Raw genomic sequence first — 22,686 nt, 5'->3', positions numbered from 1 at the left:
TGATAGAGTAACCCTAAGGGTTGGTAACCCTTTCAATATTGATTTTTGATTGGTTACAAATGCATTAAAACTTTACATACAACACTTTCTCTCTCCAATTAACTATGTTTATATATTATTTTATGTTATATGTATCTTAGGGGTTGCCAACCCTTAGGGTCAACCAAACATTTTCCCTGTTTTTGTGACCCATGGGTTATTTGCATCAAAAACAATTAGACAAGCGATGGTGAAAGCTCCACCTGATTCATTCTATGACAAATTTTCCTTCAAATGATTGGGCAGAGGAATTTTACCAGACTTTCAGTGACATGGAGATTAATAATATGCAATAGAGGAATTTTACAAAACTTTGAGTAACGTGGAGATTAATATGAAATTATTGTGAGTCATCCTCGTCGGGTAAAATAGGAGTGAGTAAAGAGTATTTCACACGAAGCGACATTTTACCCTTTTCAACAACAAGTTTTGCACCAGAAACCACCCAGTAGCCTGGAGTATCTTGTGGTCCTCTTGCCATCTCTGTGGTGTCAACAAATCTCAAAAGCTTGGGTGCTTGGACAGGAACTGGAGGACCACCAGGGTAAACAGCAGAGTTTATATTTACATCAGCTGGCTGTGGCATTGATTTTGCCACGGCCGTGAAGTGTTGGCTGATTAAAGTTGATATGAGCCCTGACTTACGGCCTAAACCTGGTGATCCATCCCACTCTGAACTTTTTACCAGTGTGGCTCCCAAAACAGTTGAGAAACGGAGTCTAAGAAAAAGTACCGTTTTAAAACCATAATCTCCAACTTGTAGCTGAGCTCCACTTACAATTGAAAGATCTTCATCCGACTCAACTGGAGCTGTGCATACATGAGAAAAGTTCTTCCATCCTACTTTCTCATAAAACCTCCGGTCATATTGTTCTTGCTCAAAATTTCCAATAGCATCATCTTTTAATTGAAAAATTTTGGGAAGAGATGACAAGTGCTGCAGGTGGATTGCCACACGATTGCTTTTCCTACCTTCAAGATAAAGCCGTAAGCCAGTCACAGGCCTCCTTCCAACATCAACCTGCGACAAATACAAAAATTAACATACAGCTGCTTCCAAAAGAGCTAGTTTAAATTCGTTAGACTCGGGACTGAAAATAAATATTTTGAATCCTTACAAACACCGTCTTACTCATTATTATGAAATTGAAACTCACCATTTTCCTAGAATTTATGGAAAGAAAACATCAGAAATTACTATCTAAGTGGAATGAGATATGCTGGATTTAGATAATCAAATAGCAACTACTTGTAGTTATAATCACCGAGATTATTTCTTTTTACCACTAAATTCTAAATCATCTTAAATTATTATGATGTCAAATAGCATCCTTTCTTCTCCATATGGAATCATAATCCTGATTCGATCCCAAATCTGCTACATTTACTCTCAATACTGATTGAATTTGCTGATGAACCTCCAGTCAGTAGTGATCCACAATTTGAATTTTGGAATCTCAATACAAAATCCACTCGCGCATAAGAAAATTCTAGCAATCTCAGTACAAGAAAACTAACAGCAGAGGTTTGTAAATGCAAATTCACATGAAAACCAACAGCAGAGGTTTGTAAATGCAAATTCACATGAAAACTAGAAAGGTTTGATATCGAATGACTAAAACGAATATCAAAGGAAAACTACCGGAGTGGTGTTCACATAGAGTTTTGGACCCATGAAACTGAATTGTAGAGAAGCATAGTTTTGTTGCCTGCGTTGAGGACCCAAGGGGAGTTCACTAAATACAGGAGCCCATGTCCTAGGTAGCTGAAACTCCAGAAACTGATGAAGCTCTTCGAGCGGTGGTTTGTCTGCAAACAAAACCGAAAAAATAATTAGTGATTTAACAATTCCAAGAGCACCTGATATGATAAGCCATGGTCAGCTAATAGACAACTGGAAACCAGAAGAGACAAAAACAAAGGCAATAGTCATTTGCAGTTCTGGAATAAAAAAAGTATCTTTGCTGTGTATTTGAATATTGCAATAGGCTAATTGGTCACCAATAACATTGAAAATTATTGGGAATTCATAAGCAAATCACTCAAGCATAAATCCCATTTATATGGTCCCAAGAATCCTTGCTTTGTAAAATTCAGAATACTAGTTAAAAACCTCAAAACGAACAAACTGCACTACAAAGTGGACATCACATTCTTACTGTATAAATTAGTGGATGTCACACTCTAATGTATAACTTTATATCACCCTTATAAAGGGAAAATTTGATGCCAATAGTCCCAACTATAAGCAGTCTTCTTCAAAAGGGATTAACTTAGGATAATCCGAACTTAAGGGGGTGTCCTCTTTTGTCGGTCCTCAACCTGTGTTAACTGGTTAAACAGGTATAATGTAACACATGTCACTACCTTATTGGACAGTGGAGGGGAGAGGCGGAAGAGCCAGAAAAGGGGATAGAATTTTTTAGGTTAAAAAAGAAAAAGAAAAAAACAGACCTGTTTAGTAAGTTGACTAAGTTGTAAGTCACACCAGATTAATTAGAGAAGAAATCCCAAATTTCGGACCACCTCGAGTAAATTGAAAGTTGGGACCGATTAAAGAAGACCAGCCTAAGTGGGGACGGTTAGGGTTAATTTTTCCTATAAACAATGCAGTTCATCCAAAACATATGAAGAATTCTCTAAATCAAGCAATAGCAGGGGTATCCTTTTCTGACAATAGGAACTCCTCCCGTTTATTGGTTAGGCTATAGAGAATGGGAAGGGTGTATGGCCATCAGCAGTATAGTAACTATTTTACATGGACCAACAGACTCCAAACCAAATGCCCAAAAACCAGTATAGCTGAATTCTGAGCTGAGATTTTATTTCTCTTTTAAGAGGAAAATATGGCAGCAAACCACCTTGACTCCTGAGTCCTGACTAATCGATATAGCTCCTTTTAGTTTTTTGCATTTGTACTGAAAGCTAAGAGTTCAATGGTCATTTGATGCCTTTGCTAAAAAAACCCAATAAGGGTAGAAACCAAGCAACAGTACTTCCAAGGTAATAGGAAGCAAGGGTTGGCCACCCTAATCTGGCTATTAGAGTCATGTTTCCCCTTGGTCCACTAGCCTTGACACAACAATGTGGCGGCTGGAAAATGATTACTCCCTCCATTTCTTTTAAATACATCACTTTGACTTGCACACTTCCCAATTCGTTATTTGATTATTGATTATCAACAATTTTCTATTTGAAAAAATTACAAAAAGTTGATATTTTGAAAATATATATTGCGACTAATCCAACAACATTTTATATAATTACATTTGATTTATATATTAGTTAAAAACTCATGTCAAAGTTAATATATGAATAGTGCAAAAGTCAAAGTGATACATTTAAAAAGAAATAGGGAATATCTTGTTATTTCACATGTATATGTATCCCTGATCTATTTCTAACCAGTCAACCACCAAATTTAAAGGGGCTAGCTCACATGCTACATGAACTTACAGCGTAAGTACAGATTTATGGCGTGGCTCAAGAATCCACTCCCAGGGACACCATTCAACAGAGACGTGATTGGGATAAAGGACATAGAAATTACGTCTGGCCCAGATTGTACAGTTTGTAACCACTCGTGATGAGAAATAGTTCTGTTATCATTTCCACCTCTCCTCTTGCAAATAGTAGTAATGTCCTGAAACAACTGAAAAAGTTAATAAAATAAGATAAATAATGGATCTTTTCAGATGATAATATCAAAGAAATTCAGACCATATACCAAGACACATCATACTGTACAAGTACCTCCTTGTGTGAATATGAACAAGAAGGGCTCATATCTGCAAATCTGAGTCGCTGTTCTCTTACTTCTCGAGAATCAAACTGCAGAAAGAGCAAGCAACAAATCAGGTAAGTTTTTTAAAACCAAAAACAACGTTTTCCTCACCAAAGGTATAAATATGTTCTCCGCCAACTCCCCCCCCCCCCCCCCCCCAAAGATGAGAAAAGGAAACAATAAATATTCAAAGATAATGTGCTATTCACCAACATCAAGGTTAGACAGATTACATCACCTCAAAAAAGGCATGATAACATTTTAAAATTGCATTGTCACTGTGCTACTTGAGATGTTTTAATTTGATAGTTCCATGTGTAAATTATTACTTAATGCAATCCATAAACAGCTTAACAAAATAATACAGGAATTTGTCATTTTAACAGTTCCCAAAGTGTCTGTTTCTTCAACTGAACAGTCCCAGTGTGAAGAAAGGGGTACATAAAAGGGTCTGTGCTGCGTGTACCAGCATGATTCTTCTTGGACTAGTGTTTGTCATGTTTTCTAGCTACCAGCTTTTTGACACTCGCTTGAGTGAGTTTTTCGTGGTTTTAGCTCGTGGTTGTGTCAGGAATTGCTTTTCATGCGATTCAATTACTAACTTGTTTTAGGATTTGTGTTTCGCGATTTTCAATCCCTAGTTTTTTTAGGACTTGTTTTTCAGTTTTCTAGTTCCAAAATAAGGTAGGATTTGTTTTCCAATTCCTAGTTGATTTAGGATTTGGTTTCCTGTTCTGATTAGGTTTAATTTGTTTTGCGTCAAGAGTTTGACTCAACTTGTGTTAGGTTTGCTGTTTTTAATTCCTGTGTTTTAGGGTTTCCCAAGTTAATTGGGATTCTTAGTTTATGTTTGTTTTGTAGCCTATATTAAGGCACGTTTATGATCAATAAAACAGAGTTTTTCTGAAAATTTATTATTATTTGGATGAGCTTTGCTATCTAGGGTTTAGGAATTAAGGTCAAACATACAATCAAGAGTTGTTTGTCCTCAAAACCCGAGACTTTTGAGTATTATCCAGTTACTTTTATCACTTGTTCACGTTTCTCCACATCAAACACATAATAATATGAACTAGGATGTGCCAGTGCTAATGCACGGGATTATATAAAATTAGATAGCTTATAAAAAAAACCCATTAGATTACATAATGTTGTATTCTAATAAAATAGTGTATAATTTAAATATTAGTTGTGTCTAAGATAAAATGTCATATTCTAATAAAGTAATGTGTTTTATAGTGGTTGATGCCTGAAATTTTCCGGGTATGTCATTTCAAATTTATTTTACCGTACTTATTTAGCTTAAAATATGCTTATAAGAATGTTTATATTAATTAATGGTATTTTATGATTTATGGTTAGTTTATTTTTATGAAAGAAATATATTTTTGGTACTAATGATCATATGTTTAATTATGTGTGTATCCTCTATTTTGATTGATTACGCACGTAAGTTGAGTATGGATAAGTTAGTTTACATTTTATTTCTTAATTGAATTTCCCTTATTTCTTTGTCTATATGATGTTCTATATTGAGTGTCCATGTTGTTCACTAATGTCTAAACAATATAAATGTAATTTTCTTCTAGTGTAGTCATTTTATACATGATTTTGTTCTCTCAAACACTTTTTTTACCTCCTACAAAATTCTTGCTTTTCTATTGAAACTAAACAAGCGTGAAAATAGATTGTGTTTCTTAAAATTAAAGGTAGTTTTACGTTAATCATGTACTTCGTAATATGAATAGACGAAGGGGGAGTTTGTTTTAAGGTTTTCGGTTTAAAAAGGTAAGGTAATCAAGTGGGATGATTATGTTATACTCCCTCCGTCCCAGATTAGTTGTTACACTTACCTTTGCACAAAGTTTTAGGTGATAAGTGATTAGTTGGTTATCAATTGTTATTTTATTGAAAAAGTAGATGTGATAGGAGTTGGTGGGGTATTTTTTCAATTGAATGAGAGAGGGTGTGGGGACAAAAAAAAATTAGTGGAAAGAGAGAGGCAATATAATAATTGTGGGGTCATTCCTAATTTAGAAGTGTAACATTAAGCATATACTATGTATATATTACTCCGTAGATGATTAAATATGTTAACATTTATTAGTTATGTAGTAGCAGCTTTAGAGGAAGAAACATTTCAGTTAATATTTTTATTAAAAAAACTGGTCAAATAATAGTTTAAGAATATCCATGAATGCATAGGACCTAATCTAGTGACAACTATTACATTCACCAACTGCCATAAGATTTAAATTTTGTGCAATACCGTTTATAAATTATAACCTGGATTCCTTCATGAACCACCAGATGCAAAAACAGTGTTGATTTTAGTATTCCGATTCCCCTAAATAAAAACATCCGAACCCTATTAAAAGTTTTTTTATAAAGAAAGAAACCTGTCCATCCTGATAAACATGAGCGGAGTTTATGTCATACTGCCCATTTGTATCTAGAAACCTCTTGTCAGCTATCTCCTTCAATTTTTTCTGTACTTCAGCGGGTTGAAGTGCTGATGAATGTTGCTGCTTTACGCATACGACATCCTTCCCTCCCATCTTTACCCCAACAATAATGTGGGTCCCAAATAATTCAATGAACCTGAAGATAATCAAGAAGCATGAGTCAAAAGGCTGATAATATAAAAATATGGAGTTGCAGAACATTTCATGAAGAATATCAAATTCATACCATAAAATGAACGACATAATAAAGTCATGCATAATCTAACGAGATCAGTTGTTCATTTTGCTGTTAATCGAATACATTCCAACCCCAAATAGATGTGGTAAAAGGTGATCATAACATACAAAGGTCGTGAAATAATGCAATGGGCAACTAAACAACTTAATGAAATAATTCTATACGAAAAGCAACTTTCTTTTGACCTATGTTACTCAGAGTCTTCGTATCACCTCAAGTACCCATATGGATCCTCAAGCACTCTGACATGGGTAGGACTTCCACATTCATTTTAGGCCAAACTTGTAGAAAATTTGCGCAAAAGATTCATTTGTTCTTTTGGCTGTGGGATGTGATGGACTAAATCAAAATGGCTCTTAATACCTCTTCGCTTCCTTTCCATGAAGTAGAAGATGGTCGTCCCGTTGTTGTCCCGTTATCGCTTTTGGGTCAATTGGAAACCTCTCTGCAATTGCAGGGGTAAGGTTGCGTACGTCCGACCCCCCCTTACCCCGCTTCTTGCGGGAGCCTCTTTGAGGCAATGGGGTAATGATAATGAATGAATGACAGTGATTAGAAAGGGTACCTCATTGATAATCGTGAATTATTCATGAAGTTTATTTATAATGATGATTTTGGTTGTTCACACTTTAAGAGTTTAAGTTTATTTATAACTTATGCTACTCCAGATTTTTTTTATTAAAATATTGCTCCCCAAAAAAAATCCACATTGAAACTTTTTCTACTATTACGAAACTGGTAATTGATGTAACATTAACCCATAGTCCGGGCAGCGTTCCTCGTTCCGCTCCGTCCCACATTCTAGGTAACATTGCTTGGACTCGTACCCGTGTTAAACATGAGTACACGTCAATTCCAAATAACATAGTTTGACAAGACATCATAAAGTAGGAAAAGGAACAACAACTCACGGAGAGCAAAAGTTAAATGGGACGTTGTTTATCTCTTTGCTTCACTATTTTACCCTCATCATCTCAGCAAGTAGTAGTATTACTTGGGTTAAAAACCACAAAGATAAGATATTAAAATTAAAGAAAATGGCATGCCTCATATTCAAAAGGTGTGTGATTGCACATGCGCCACCTGATAGAAGTGAATAGGGGATAGAAGTGCGATGTGGGTTTAAAAAAATACTAAAATTTAACAAAAACTTTAGTAAATTATCGTCTCAACCCTCAACGGGTTTTAAAATGCTAATTCAACCATAATGTTAATAGTATATTTGAATAACAGTTTCGGAATTGGGTTAAATCCATTGTTTGAGTAGTAAAGAATTTATAATCATGGAATTGGTGCAAATCCAAAGTTATTTATTAAAGCCAACAAGTAATTAATTGGAAATGAGATATTTTAGCATGTCATTTGAAATTAATTTTGAAATTACTGGTAGGACATTGAGGTCAACCTTCTTGCAAAACCTATGATTATGAGTATCTCTAGCTCTTTATCTCTCCTCTCCTATACCTACTTCGTTCCTTCACCACAACCATCCTCTAAAAATCAAAAACTATGTTCTTCTAACGTCTATAAATTAGAGTTCAAGAAAGGAGAAATACGGAGGAAAAGAGATAGAAGAGCAGATGTATATCAAAAGAAGATTTCCGAATTGCAATTAACAGAACAAGAGGAAGGTTGTTTTGATAAATGGATAAAGCTTAAAGCTTTAAAGTCATCGGTACAAAATGAGAACAATTCGAGAGTGTTGTCACTCTCCCAATTTCCACACTACTCTACACATGATTTCTACAACCCACTACTCTCCCCTTTCATTTAAAAAACTCATAGTGCGATTCATAATTGCTCCTTAAGGCTGGCATGTTACTGTCACAAGCCGCCAAAGCTTTCTTGGACTGACCTCAGCTACCCACTAACTTTCTCCTTGGTGCTTGCCTCCTCCTTGCTTAAGTGTAAAGTAGTGGTGGCCTCCCTTGATGCGCTGCATTGTCCTCGAGGTGGAAGGTTGGAAATCGGTCAGCGTGCATTGTATCATTTTCCCAGGGCATCAAAATCCTCCTCCTTGCATAACTGTATAGCAGTGGTGGCCTCCCTTGAATCCTTGATGCGTTGCATTACTCCCCCCTCAAGACGCACCTTGTCCTCTAGGTGGCATTTTGGAAAGCGATCAGCAAGCATTGTATCATATTCCCAAGTGGCATCAAAATTCAGCCGTCCCTTCCACTTGATGAGAACCTCAGTTGTGGTTTCATTTCCTTGAGCAGTGTTGTGATCTTCCTTCAACTCTTCCCGCTCCGTGAGATGCATCCAACAGTCCCTTCCACTTGATGAGAACCTCTTGTGACCTTCCTTCAACTCTTCCCGCTTAGTGAGCATCTTAAGTTCTGGTGTGGCCACGGGCAAATTCCTTGAGCAGTGTTGTGATCTTCCTTCAACTCTTCCCGCTCCGTGAGATGCATCCAGCAGTCCCTTCCACTTGATGAGAACCTCTTGTGACCTTCCTTCAACTCTTCCCGCTTTGTGAGCATCTTAAGTTCTGGTGTGGCCACGGGCAAACCATGGCCAATTGCTTTTTTGAGTTTAGACACAAGAACTACGTGGTGCAACTTGCAAGATGGTGGCAATTTTGACTTGTACGCCACTTCTCCCACACGTTGAACCACCTTAAAGGGTCCATAGAATCTAACAGCTATCTTTTCAAAAGGCCTCTTAGCTAGTGATTTGTGGCGGTACGGTTGTAGTTTGAGATAGACTTCGATCCCCGCTTAAAATGACTCCTCCCTATTCTTTCGGTCCTCTTGTAGCTTCTCTTCATACACTGTTGAGTCGTTGACCCTTCATTAAGTCGAGCCTCAACTCATCCAACATCGCATCTCGTTCTTCCAATTGCTCCTAAAGGTTGTCCACCACCAAAGTTTACCTTAATCACCTAGGGTGGATCTCTCCCACATACGACTTTGAATGAAGTCATGTTGGTGGAGAGGTGTGGCGAGGTGTAATTAGAAACCATTTAGCCACTTTGGCTGCCCCGCAACAAAGCACCGTATGTCTTTAGCCTCTTGTTTACCACCTCACTTTGCCCATCTATTTGAGGATGATACGACGTGCTTCTCACCGGCCAGTCCTTGAAGCCTAAACAACTCTATCCAAAAAATGCTCATAAACACAGGTCTCAATCAGAGACAATGGAAGTGGGAAACGCATGTAGTCTCACTATCTCTTTGATGAACGAATCAGCCACCATAAAGCAGTAAACGGATGTTTTAAACCTAGAAAATGAGCATATTTGGAGAGGCGGTCAACTACAACAAATGGGCAATTCCACGATGAAGTCCATACAAATCTATGTTACTCAGACACGAGTGTCGGTGTCGGAGTATCTGACACCCCAATCCAAATATTTGCAGACACTCCGACACGGTCAACGAAGTGTCTTGACTTATTTTTTAGACACGGTTTCCATACAAAGTGTCGGATAGAATATCCGACACTTTTTATAAAATATTTCTATATCCGACACTTTTTATAAAAATATAGAAATAGATGTTTAAGTTAAAAAAAAATTGAAGATTCGTGAAATACAAAGAATAGGTACTCTAGGAAAGGTCTTATAGTACACAAAATAAATTAAGTAAAGAATAAATTAAGATTTTAAAAATATATGTCAAAGTAATATAATGTGTGAAATTATTAATGTATGCTCTAGGAAAGACTCCCTATAAAAAATAAATAAAATAAATAAGTAATGCAAAAGATCAAAGATGTCAGTCAATTCGTTAAGAGTCACGTGGGTTTGTCCCACCTGTGTGACCTGTCCAACTCCCACCCTTGTTTACTTAATTAAAAAAAGTTTTAAATAATAGAAAAAGAAAAAAAGTGTCCAGTGACCACCGGTCTCACGGTTTCTCCACTCCACCAAGAATGAAGAACCAAAAAAAATGGGCAGGAAGGCAGAAGCGTTCATCAATGGAATAGCATACCATTATCAATTAAAACAAGAATTGAAGAGGGCATTCATCTCGTTTTTCCTTCTACAACAAAAGCCCCAACATATTTTTTCTTTTCTCGCCTTCCCTGACCATCAATTGTTAGATCTAGGGTTTCGAATTCTTCAAGTTATAGTGCATATGGTTCCGGGTAAGACTAATTTTACCACCTGCTATGCATATCTTCATCTTAAATGGCCAATTTTGATCTTTTTTTTTTTTACTCATTTTCTTTTCTCCTCCCGATTCCAACACTGTATTTTGGACCCTTTTCCGACACCGGTGTCGACACCGTCCCGGACACGTGACGAGTGTCGTGTCGCAGGTCGGATCGTGTCGACACCGGCACCCACCGTTAGAGGAAGTGTCAGAGTAACATAGGTAGAAATTTCTTGCCAAACCAATGATACACGTAACGTGGATTCGAGTGGAACTTGGAACGCATCCTCTAATGAACTCGGAACGGTTTAGTAATAAATAGGCAAATACAAGGTAAAAAAAAAAACATAGTAGATAACAAAAGAACAAAGGTACTCACTGAGTAAATTGGTAAATAAATAAAAGAAAAGATATAAAGAAAAAAGGTATTTCTTTAGTGGGATAAAATTATAAATCACGTGAGCACAGAGTTTTTTGACCAATTACTCCCTCCATATATAATTATAAGTGCACTTTGACCAGCACAAAGTTTAATGGATGTGAGTTGATTTTACTAAGATAAGATGTAAATGGGGTAAATGGAGAATAAACAATTGTAATAAAAGATAGTGGTGGTATTAAAGTATTTAAAGGAAAGAAAAGACCGGAAATAAATAATAAAATATTACTAGGGGGACATTGGGATAAGAAGGAAATCGTAAAATAAGGGGAAATTTTCCATAAATGGAAAGTGCACCAATTAATAAAATGGGAAGTGAACCAATTGATTATCTAACGAAGGAGTATTACTTTTCCACGCCACCACCCATTTTCTCATTCTTAGGAGTCTCATCTCTCTTCGTGATCTCCGTCAACCCCTTTCATCCTTTCATCTTTTCTGGTTCTCTCTCCTGAGCACATCCCGACCAACAAGGACAAGAATATTTGCATGGAAGTCGCCTCACTTGTGCAACCACAATCCCCCTCCATCTTTTTGCTTTTGTTTCTCATGAATAAATTGGTAATTTATAGATCTAGAGTTTCAAATTGGGTTCGTCACCTCCGGATCACTAACCGCAACGAAAGTCAGCGTTGTTGGCTCACTTTAAAGCTCACCAATAAAGCAGAACAAAACAAAACCTAAACCTCTCGCCCAATGGATATTGATTCCTCCCCCGTTACATGGCAAAACAAAATAGGTCTCCTAAATCCTCTCTCTCGTGGAACGGGCAACGCCATAGAAAAGATCGAGTCAGTTCCCGTTCTTTTCCGGTGTCCACGGATCAGAAAGATTTGAGCCTCCTCCAACTCCTAGCTTCTCTTCTCCTAGGAATTTGAACAAAATATTCGCTTAAGCGAGTCAACTTCCTGGAGTATCACGAACCACCGTGAACCCTGAACCAACGAATCGGGATCGCGATTCAAGTGAACGTACCACGTTTCAGGTATCACTGTGTCAAGCAACCACGGGAATGGATAGGGGTTGTAAGAGTCCCACAAGACTTCGAGTGGTTATTTTGTTTTGTTGGGAACATCTTTCCGCATCCCCATTCCCTCCCAGAACCATTCTCGTGCTAGCCTCTGGGATGTTTTCACATCCCCGAAGGAACCTCCAGTGGGTGAATAAAAGGCTGATTTTTTTGGTATAACCATCCTCCCTTTGAACCAGAGCTTTTCATCCACTATGGTAATCTGTCGATTCCCACTTGCTGGCAGGCTCTATTTTGTCTCACTAATGAATCCATCCTTACTCACCTCATCCTCTAAATTTGTCAAAGTTTTGGGCTTATAATGTATGTCGAAGTCGAAAGCCATTAGCCTCCCACCTCTGCTAGTGCATCCCCATTCCCCACCTTAGTTTGTTGTGTGATATGACGTAAAGTCTACTGATCCGTTCGCAAAACAAAGTGCCTCCCTAGTAGGTACTGCTTCCACTTTGAGGATGGCTAGACAAATCGCCATTAGCTACTTCTCGTTCATTTACTTTATTTGTACCCGAGGCCCCAAAATTCTGCTATGAAATGCTACTGGTGTGCTATCTTGCATAAGGCCAACCCCAAACCCATAACCCGAAGCATATGTTTCGACTACGAAGGTCTTCTTGGAGTCGGGCACCGCCAAAGACGATACCATGGCCTCTTTAAGCTTCTCAAGCGCGCAAACGCATCCTACTTCGATTGAGTACTGAGTGGGTGTGTTATTTGAGCACAATTAAGAACAAACTTTTGGTAGTAACCGGTAAGTCCTAAGAATACTCGGAGTTCTCGCTAACCTTCTCCACACATATACTCCATGAGCCGAAATGATATGGTCAAATAGGCCACTTTCTCCGTAACAAACTCCCATTTCTTGAAGTTACCATAAAGTCTATGCTCCTCCAACTTCCCTAGTACTAGCTCAGCTCCAAGTGCCTAGAAACATTCTGGTTGTGTGCAATGTACAATAAAATGTCATTGAAAAACACGGCTACTAATATTTTTTAGTTAAGGCAAAAAACATGAGTATATCATTCATAAGGAACTGGAAAGTTGTGTGTGCATTGGTTAACCCGAACAGCATCACGAGGAACGCATAGTGCCCTTCATGTGCCTAGAAGGTGATTTTGAAGGTGTCTTCACATCTGACCCTTATCTAATGATAGCCGGATCTAGGGTCCCATTCAGAAAAAACCGCACCTCTCGTTGAGCAACTCATCAATGATAGGTATCGGGTACTTGTCGGGGATAGAGGGCGCGATAATCGACACATAATCGCCACGAGCCGTCCAACATCACCGAACTTGACTTGAAAACAAGACAGATGATGGTTTGATTATACCTGTTGCTAACATTTCACAAATCAACTTCTCGATTTTATCTTTTTGAAATTGAGGATAGCGATAAGGTATCACCCCAACTACACTGCTTCCTTCCGAAAGCCTTATAGTGTGGTAGCATCCCACTCTGCATCTCGAACATTGATCTCAACATTTGTAAAATTGATTCAACAAATTTTGGACCAAAGAACAGGTGAAATATGGACAAGGACGAAATAACATTAAGTGTTATGACCAGCCAATAAAAATGCAGAACCTAAAACAGAAGAGTAAGAGGTCATCTATAATAACAAAAAATAACACGTTTTTCAAGCTAAAAGGCTTATCCTCCCCCCTTCATGCTCAATAGTACAGCAGATGCAAACTATTACAGTATTGTGTGTGCAACAGTTGTAATTCTCTTTTTGGATGCTAAAAGGAACTGGAGAAGCTAACATAATAAATGAACTTTAATTTACCTTGCCAATGCAGCGGGCTCCCATGACGCGGGGACAGCTTGTTTCACATGGTCACACAACACTAATTGACTTTTCTCTAAAGCAACAGTATATAAGGTAATGAAAACCCCATCAAAAGCCAAAGTTTTCGTGTAGGCTGCATCCTTTTGCCAACATCCAGAAAACTCAAACATAGTATTGAAGTAGCCAGAGGGTATTTTACCGGCTAATGATACATCTTGGTTGAACTGTTCAGACATCTGAAAGAAATAACCCAGAAACATAAATAGTCTAAACATGACTAAGAGAATAAAATATAAGCCAATATGTCATACCCTTTGTCCAGCATAAAAAGAGAGGGGAGGAAGAGGCCAGCACACAAAAAAGAAGGAGACAGAGAGAGTGAATAGCCGGTCAGCATACAATTCAATAAGCACTCAAGTTACTCAGCAAAACAGTTATTCAGATAAATATAATTGCAATTTTATGGCGTTAAGAAGAACATATGAAAGATCTAAACCCCTAAACACAAGTCCCAAATTTGAGAGCCAATTAATGAACCAACTAAATCTGCTTTCTCGCATATGCTATAATGCCGACAATCTCATTTTTCCTCACTCAGTTGCCTTGTCAATGTTTGGAACCTGTGTAACATAGAAACTACATTTCGGAAACGAAAATCCTAAAAATAAAAAACAAATATTTATTGTGTGCTTACGAGCTTCATAGTTTAAAGCAATTGAAAAGGAAGTTCAAAGACTAAATGCATAGAGGGATGTCAATGAGCCGAGATGAGTATTAGGTTGTTTGAGGTGGTCTTGATAAGAAATTTTCGACTTCGAGCCCAAGCTAAACCGAGTTTCCATTTTGTTTGTTCGAGCTCGCCTCGTATAAGTTTTTCCTTGTTCGAGCTTCACCCCAGATAGATCAATTTAAACGAGTCTTTGATAAACAAGCTTTGATCGAATTTAGACCATCACTTTAATAAACATAATATTATTTATAAAAATTTAAACAAATACTAACCGATTCAAATAAAAATTTGCAAAGTAGACTTGGTAGTACTATTTTATAACTCCTAATTAAATATATTATGGTTATCTTTTGCGATATTTACTACTCCCTTCGTCCCACATTATTTGTTACTCTTTTCTTTTTCATTTGTTCCACATTACTTGTTATACTTCTTAGTTAGGAATGACCCTACAATTATTATATTATCTTTCTCTTTCCACTAAAAAACGTTTGGTCCCCACACCCTATCATTCAATTACAAAAAATATCACACTAACTCCTATCAATTATACTTTTTCAATAACATAACAATTGGTAACCAAACAACCACTTATCACCTACAACTTTGTAAAGCTAAGGGTAATGAGTAATGTGGGACGAGGGAGTATAATTTTCAAAGGTATTATTCATACCCTAAAATAAAATAGTGCTCATCAAGTTTTGAATTTTAATGAGCATATAAACGAACATGAACAAAATTATAAACAAATGAGAACGGAACTGTTCGCGATCCTAAACGAGATCGAACATCAACTTGTTCGAACTTGTCTAGTTTATTTAACTAGATTGAAATTTATATTCTTAGTTCCTACGCTTTCTTTTATTAATGAACAAGCTTTGATCGAGCTTGTTCACGGGCAGTTCACAAGCGTATCGGCTTATTGGCACCCTAGTGCATATTTCTTTGAAAAAGAATACAAAAAATTTTACAACAAGAGAGTGGAAGGGAAATTAAATTTGAATTTGTCCATGGCGGCATGGAGCACTTCTTTACAGAAGAGTATATGTTTCAATGTAAAATGAGGGTACTTTAGACATCTCTTTGGTCACATGCTAATTATGTTTAAAGCTAAAATGAAAAAGAAGTATATAAATTAGTGATACCCAGAACTCGGGACGTTGCCATGTTCCACGAAACGCTGTTGAAACATGGCCCGGTTCGTTGAAGTTGGCACCCCGAAATTTTGATAACCTTGATCCGGAAATTGAAGGTGAAATAAAAAAAAAACTTCCACAAGATCTTTCCGCTTTTGCTCGCGAGGTCGAGGCCAGTCAAGGAGTGTGAACATTGTCTTCTCCAACCTATGGTTGCGAGGAGAATAGTTAGAAACGAGAAATTGAATCGTCATTTTCTATTTGCTTTTTTAGAAGGTGGTATGTTCTATGTGCACTTAATAAAAGGTTGTTGAAACATTATGTTCTCTCCCACAAACGGGGCCCATTTCGCTCGCCGTTTATACGAGAATCGCTTGTGCTTTTAATAGAAGGTTTTTGAAACATTATGTTCTCTCCCACAACCCGTTTTCACGGTTTAGGCTACCCCATTTCGCTCGCTCCTACTCAGGAATCGCTTGTGCTTTTAACAGAAGGTTGTTGAAACATTATGTTCTCTCCCACAACCCCGTTTTCACGGTTTAGGCTGCCCCATTTCGCTCGCCGCTACTACGGGAGTCGCTTTGGCTTTCTTTTCCTCTAGCTACTAAGATGTTTCAATTCGCCTGTCTGCCATGGATTCAGTAGAAGTAACGTTGCTTACGGGGAAGAGTCCCACTTTATAGGAAAAAAAAACAATTGCCCATGTGACTTTACCTTTTATCTTACTAATACGTGTACTTGCTCTACTATTTTCCCAAACATGGCGAGTTCGGGGCATAAAAAAAGTATGCAAGTGATATTTATATACTATATGTATAAAAGATTCACGATAAGTAATAAAAAAAAAAAAGTAAGACCCATTCCACTTCGTCAAAAGACCACATCCAAGTTCCATAGCTTTGGATCCGCTATCCGATCATGATTTTCCTACTCCCAAAGGGGGAAGGTCCTTTCCTTTGGGGTCAGTTGTGGGCGAAGAGGGATTCAAAGCCCTGCGCTCTAATCCTCTGAGCTACAGGCCGGACCCCGCCTCCACTCCGCCTCCACTGAATCATTTATATTTATTACTTCGTTTGTCCCTAAACGATTGTCCCATTTTACTTTTAACACGTAAATATCTCTAATTCTATATGCGTAAATATTATAACAAGTTGATATTCCCAAAAGAGAATATATTGAAATAAATTTAGTAAGACCCCACAAAACAATAATATTTCTTACAGGCTAATAAGAATTCATAGTCAATGTTTTAAAAGTTTGACCCAAAAAATTACAATGGGACAATCTTCTAGGGACGGAGGGAGTATTTGAATGTACTTTAACTTTTTAACCTCTACTCCTTGTAACTATTGACTTTATAAATCAAATTATTTTTACTACTTTTTAACGTTTTGTGTTCTCCAGAGACGACGTTTTGCGGTCCACTCTAACTCGTGCTTCCTGTATCATTGATATGAATTAAGGTTTTAAGGTGGGGTATGAAATTTGAAGGAGGGAAAGATTAGGTCTTATAATTCAATTCATTTTGCAATTATACAAAACATCTTAGATCTTCATATCATGGTGATATACGATTATTTGAGGCTCAGATATTAAAAATCAAAAGTTCAATAGATAAACAAATATGAAAGCATATGTTTCATGCTTTTTAGAGTAATACTAATAGAAATTATATTTACCAATATCACGTAAGAATAACAAGGACTTTCAAGAAAAAATACCATTCATTCATTGAGAAATAAAAAAGACCATCAAAAACTCATGTTGCTCAAAGTAAAAGAATTACTTTGGAACAAACACACAGAAAAGTTGTACAAAACTTCTAGATGTAAAGTTGATAGGGATAATGCTCTTATTATCTGACAGAGTGACACCTACACTTTTTTGTCCACACTCTCATAGCTAAAGAGTATCATCATAGTCCGTCCTAAATCCAGCACCGGCAACAAGAAAACTTATATTTTTTGGCGGGAAGATAAGGGTTGTGCACCAAAAAAAGCCTCAGCTTGTACAAGTACTAGCTTCTTAAGTCTCCTTCACCCTTGCTGACATTTGAAAATTTAATCCTCATTCACAGTTCAATTATCAGTTCAATTATCACTTCGACAGAAACCAATCAAATCTGACAAAAAGTAAAATCACTAACCTCCCCCCCTCCTCCCCCACCCCCGTATCCCGCTCCAAAAATATTAAAAAAATTGAAGCACTAGGAAATAAATGTGCCAATTTTGGAAAACCGACCAACTAGTATACACAGTAACTATAAGGAAAAGAACTATTTTTACAAGGAAAATAATTGACAGAAAGGAAACTTCCCATCAGGACAAAACAAGAAGTGAATCAAGGTGAGGAGAAAAAAGGGTGATCGGCTGACAGCAGTCATGCTCTATACGATATGAAAAATATTACAAAAATAGAAGCATGCATCTAAAATGCAGACAAAGTAAAAAGCAACTATGAAGCGTGAACATCATCATGCGCAAATTTCAGTTGTTCCATCTACACTTTATCTATATAATCCTTCAATATACTCTCAAGTCTCAATTATACCATTTCATCAAGAAGTTTTCAAAAAAATAACTTTCAAACAAGCCCTCTCCTATCCTATCTATTACCACTCTGTGAACTTTATCTTTAATTCAGTTCAAAAATTATAAAATTTCCATAGAATCTATCCACCGTGTTATCCCTCTTTGATCATTTTCTTTAGGATATCACCTTCAGCATTTTCTCACATCCATTAACAATTTCCTCTATTGATGTTGGGAAAATGTCCCCAATAAGTTTCACCTTCTGCTCTGAAAATTAAGCCGCAACATTTTTAGACTCCGTGAAGAATTTAAAAAGAACATCAGAAGTCACTGGAAATACAGTGACTTTAAGCAAGTCCCTTTCTAGTGATTTTTATGTTATTTAAAAGCTAATTCACTAGTATAAGTATCTTCCCCTTGGTCCTGTTCGTATCAGCAAGTTTCGTAATTGACTGGATTCATCCCCATCACCTGGATCCCTGGACCTTTCACAGGAACCAGGACAAACAGTGAATGAGAACTTCTCTTTTCAGGAATATGAAAATAAATGATTTCCCAAAAGGGAAATTCCAATGTCAATTTCCCCTTTTCCGCTACTGATTTTTGCATCAGCAGAGGTACATGGTGGTAGTCTGTGAGAGGAGACCTAAGCCGATGGCAGTAGGATCATGCTGGCTCGCTAAGATTATAAGACTCTTCTGGTTTCCGTCAACTTTTTCTCAGTGACTCACCTAACGAAGCATGCAAACAAAACAGATGCTACATTTCACACCATTTCGAGCCAACGCCAAAATGGTAAAAGATTTCCCTACACCAATCTAGGAAGGAAATCGTTCCACATCCATCATTGTATACTTTGAAATTCACAGGAAGCATGATTTCTCTACTTCGACAATCTAGTACCTGCTTAGTTTCCGTAGATGTTCTTAATGGGTCATAATTGGCCACATTATCATACTGAATATCATTTATTTATTCTATAATTTGAGAGGCTAAGGGACTAAGGCTACAACTCCCTAGTCCACAAACAATGAGTTTAGCAGCCTAACATCTCCAAGAAATGACAATCAAACGAATTCTGGGTTTTAGTGACAAGGACAATAACATGAGTAAGCACTAAGATTGAAAAATAAGTAAATATATAAGCAACTAAAAATAGAATTAGGATAATAAATAGGCTCGGAAATCAAAGTAAAGAATAAAATTAGCAGGAGTACCTGTTGAAAAGACAGAACATCAGACCTAAATCGCGTCCTTTCACCTTTATCACATTTTATGGAAGTCGGTACATTAGGAACACTAATTCCACCAGGCAAGGCAATCTCCTGACAATGATCCTCATCAATTACAATCAAATGCGAATCCAACGTATCCCCTTTACAAAACTTAAGCCTAAGATCTGCTGAAACATCGTATCCACGACCAATCGATCCAATAGCCACTTCAGCTGCTTTCGCAGCCGGAAATTTCAATGTCATTTACACTAACATCACTCAAAACTCACTCTAAAATTCATTTAACACATAACCTCTTAACTTTCAAACGTTCAATATAGCCGAAAGTTGAGTGCTAAAAGCTAATCTCGAAAATGAAACGAAATCCCAAGGGGGAGATAAATTAGAGATTTGCTGGAGAGTAAAGACAAGAAAGCTCGGATCTTGAGAATGGCGGAGGAGAAGAGGGGAAACCCTAACTTGGAAATTTTGAACAACGTAGCTGGAGAAAACGGAACGAACCAAGGAAGAGGGGAGGATGGCACTAGCGTAAATTGGTGTTGTTTTACTCTTTTTTTTCTTTTTTGGGGGTGGGTGGAAAGGATCGGTCAAATCTTGGAATGGTCAAATCTTGGATCAGGGATGAAGAGCATTGACATCATTGAAAATTATATCCTCTTTCATTCCGAAAATATCGCACCATAATTGACTTTTACTCCTCTAATCATTACGTTGACTCTCAATATCTCAAATCATGTATAAGTAAAAATTATAAAAAGTTAATATTTAGAAAATATATATCAATACGAATCTAACATGACCCCACATGAATAAAATTTCATTACGTACAAATCACAAAAAATGCCCAAAGTCGTAGTATGAATAGTGTAAAAAACAAATTGTGTGATATTTCCGGAACATAGGAAATATAAGTACTCCCTCCGGTCCTAAATAAGTGTCATTTTTCTATAAATGGTGTTCCCTTATAAGTGTCCACTTTCCACTTTTGAACATGTAAACTTTATCAATATACCCCTTAATTTCCCAACAGTTACACTATATACCTACTTCTCCTAATAATTTATGTCGAAATTATAATAAAATAATGGAAAAAAATTGAAAAAAAAGGAAAGTCAGATATTGGGAGTTGGGGATTTATGAGGAACCATAATTGTCCCCCATAAAATCCCCCCACCCACCCCATTCTCATTCATATCTCTCTCCCCCCTTCATTTCTTCAACTCCCTTCTCTCATTTCTTCACTCTTTTTCTGTCGTTTCTCTCTTTCTCTCTCAATAACTTGAAAAACTCTCTCCTTTTTCGACCGTTTCTGAGATTAAACCCTAGAAAAAACTTCAAGTCCCCTTTCAAATATGTGTTTTTCTTGCTTATATCTTTCTGAAATCTCTTTGCATGTTCGTTTTTGGGTTAAAATTTTTCGTTTTCTTGAGTTTGGTTGTGTTTCTGGGTTTTCTGGGTTGAAGATCTTGGTTTTCTAAGTGATCAGGGTTTTTCTGGGTGATCTTGGTTTTCTAGGTTGAAGATCTTGGTTCTTGGGTTGAAGATCTTGGTTTCTGGGTTGATAGTTTCTAAGAAAATTGAGAGTTTTCATGGGTTTTCCTCTTCCGGTGATAACGTCGGCAAGACGAAGACGTTCGAGTACAAGTGCACCGACGAGCACTGTGATCTTGGCGAGTATTGTGAAGGCGAACACAGCTACAGCCGTGAATATCTCCAATATTTACGCCGGAGATATGACTCTTTCTGTGCTTCTCCTTCTACTGGATCTGAAAAGACTGTGGAAGGAAAACCACCGCCACCGCCGTCGCCGTTGTCCCTCGGCGGAGGGTCGAAAACCCTAATTCCTGATGCTGAGGTTGATCAACCACCACCGAAGTCCCCTGGTGGTAGTTTTGAAGGCGTGCGTGTGGGGGGATCTGAAACCCTAGTTTCTGAGAAACCACCGCAATCGGTGGTGGTGAACTGCGGTCCCGATCACGGTGGATCAAAATCTAAAGGTGCATGTTCGAGGTCTTAACTTTGTCGGTGTTGCATGTCTACAAAGGGGAGATTTCTCTTCTCTCTCTCTCTCTCTCTCTCTCTCTCTCTCTCTCTGTGTGTGTGTGTTCTTGACTTTCCTTTTAATTAGCATGGTTAGTTGTTGTTGAAATTGTAGGCCAGCAAGTGTGATACTCTTGCTGGCAAGGGTTGGATGTGTTGTTGTTGAAGGAGGAGTTGTTGATGCATGTGGAGTTTGGAGGGTTTTATTATGAAATGTTCCCCTATTTTTATTCATGAGATATACCTCTGTTTTTATTCATGATGATATGTCCCTTATATGTTGATTATCCTAATGATTCCATTCCCTTATTTAGTATTTATCATGTGATTTTTACTTGATGAAATCGCCTTGTTTATGTTGATCTTAACTTAATGAAATGTCTCAGTTTCTATTGATTTTTACTTGATGAATTGTCCCTGCTTTTGTTGATATTAACCATGAAGAAATGTCCATGTTTGTGTTGAATTTGTTACGGAAAAAATAATAACAACATGTTAAATAAATTGAGGCATTTTAGGTGATTTTATGTCCCTGTGTTAGGTGATCTTATGTCCCTGTGTTAGGTGATCCTATGTCCCTATATTAAGTGATCTTATGTCCCTTAATTGTTTGAATCATATGTGGTGTTCTTAGGTGTTGTTGTCCCCCTGTGTTGACCCTGCTTCCTAAATATGTGTCTCAATTTGTCCCTGTTGTGTTTACCAGTGAGAGTCTTTCAATTTGTCCTTGTTGTGTTGGTCTGTGATGAGTGTAATACCTCGGATTTTTCTGAAATTATAAATATATTTTATTATATTTATAAAGTATTTTTGGGATTTTCAGAAACTAAATTACATTTAATGCTAATTTAAATGTATTTTTATTTAAATAAAATAATTAATATTTTTATAAAACCCAGAATGTTTTAAATAAATTTATTATTTATTACCGAGAATTTATTGGGCCATTTTTCAGAAAGTTTGAATTGATTTCAACCCAATTTCGTTGGCAAACCCAACTAATATTAAAACATTCAATTAAAAGCTAGCCCAAACCCCAAGCCCAATTAAGTTCCTAAAAGCTAGCCCATTAGGGACTAGGTACCTATAAATACAAACCCTTGCATTGAAAATCCCCCACAAAATTTCATTAA

The 22,686-nt window shown here is 37.2% G+C and overlaps 1 protein-coding gene across 2 annotated transcripts; it reads right to left on the bottom strand.

The window, feature by feature from the left end:
- Nucleotides 1–215: 215 nt before the first annotated feature.
- Nucleotides 216–20,078, bottom strand: LOC110783226 (MACPF domain-containing protein At4g24290). 2 transcript variants are annotated; one of them, XM_021987537.2, is made up of 7 exons: nt 19,496–20,078; nt 13,879–14,117; nt 6,223–6,424; nt 3,793–3,870; nt 3,496–3,682; nt 1,682–1,848; nt 216–1,060 (listed from the first exon to the last, which is right to left on the bottom strand). In XM_021987537.2, exons 1-7 carry the CDS (start codon nt 19,754–19,756, stop codon nt 380–382), a joined length of 1,815 nt encoding a protein of 604 aa, XP_021843229.1. In that variant the 5' UTR covers nt 19,757–20,078; the 3' UTR covers nt 216–379. The 2 variants fall into 2 exon arrangements, with proteins under 2 accessions (XP_021843229.1, XP_021843228.1); XM_021987536.2 differs by having other exon boundaries at nt 3,496–3,691; nt 19,496–20,060.
- Nucleotides 20,079–22,686: the final 2,608 nt, after the last annotated feature.

This window comes from Spinacia oleracea, chromosome 3 (assembly GCF_020520425.1).
Source record: "Spinacia oleracea cultivar Varoflay chromosome 3, BTI_SOV_V1, whole genome shotgun sequence".
NCBI lineage: Eukaryota > Viridiplantae > Streptophyta > Magnoliopsida > Caryophyllales > Amaranthaceae > Spinacia > Spinacia oleracea.
This window is presented reverse-complemented; position numbering and strand designations above follow the sequence as displayed.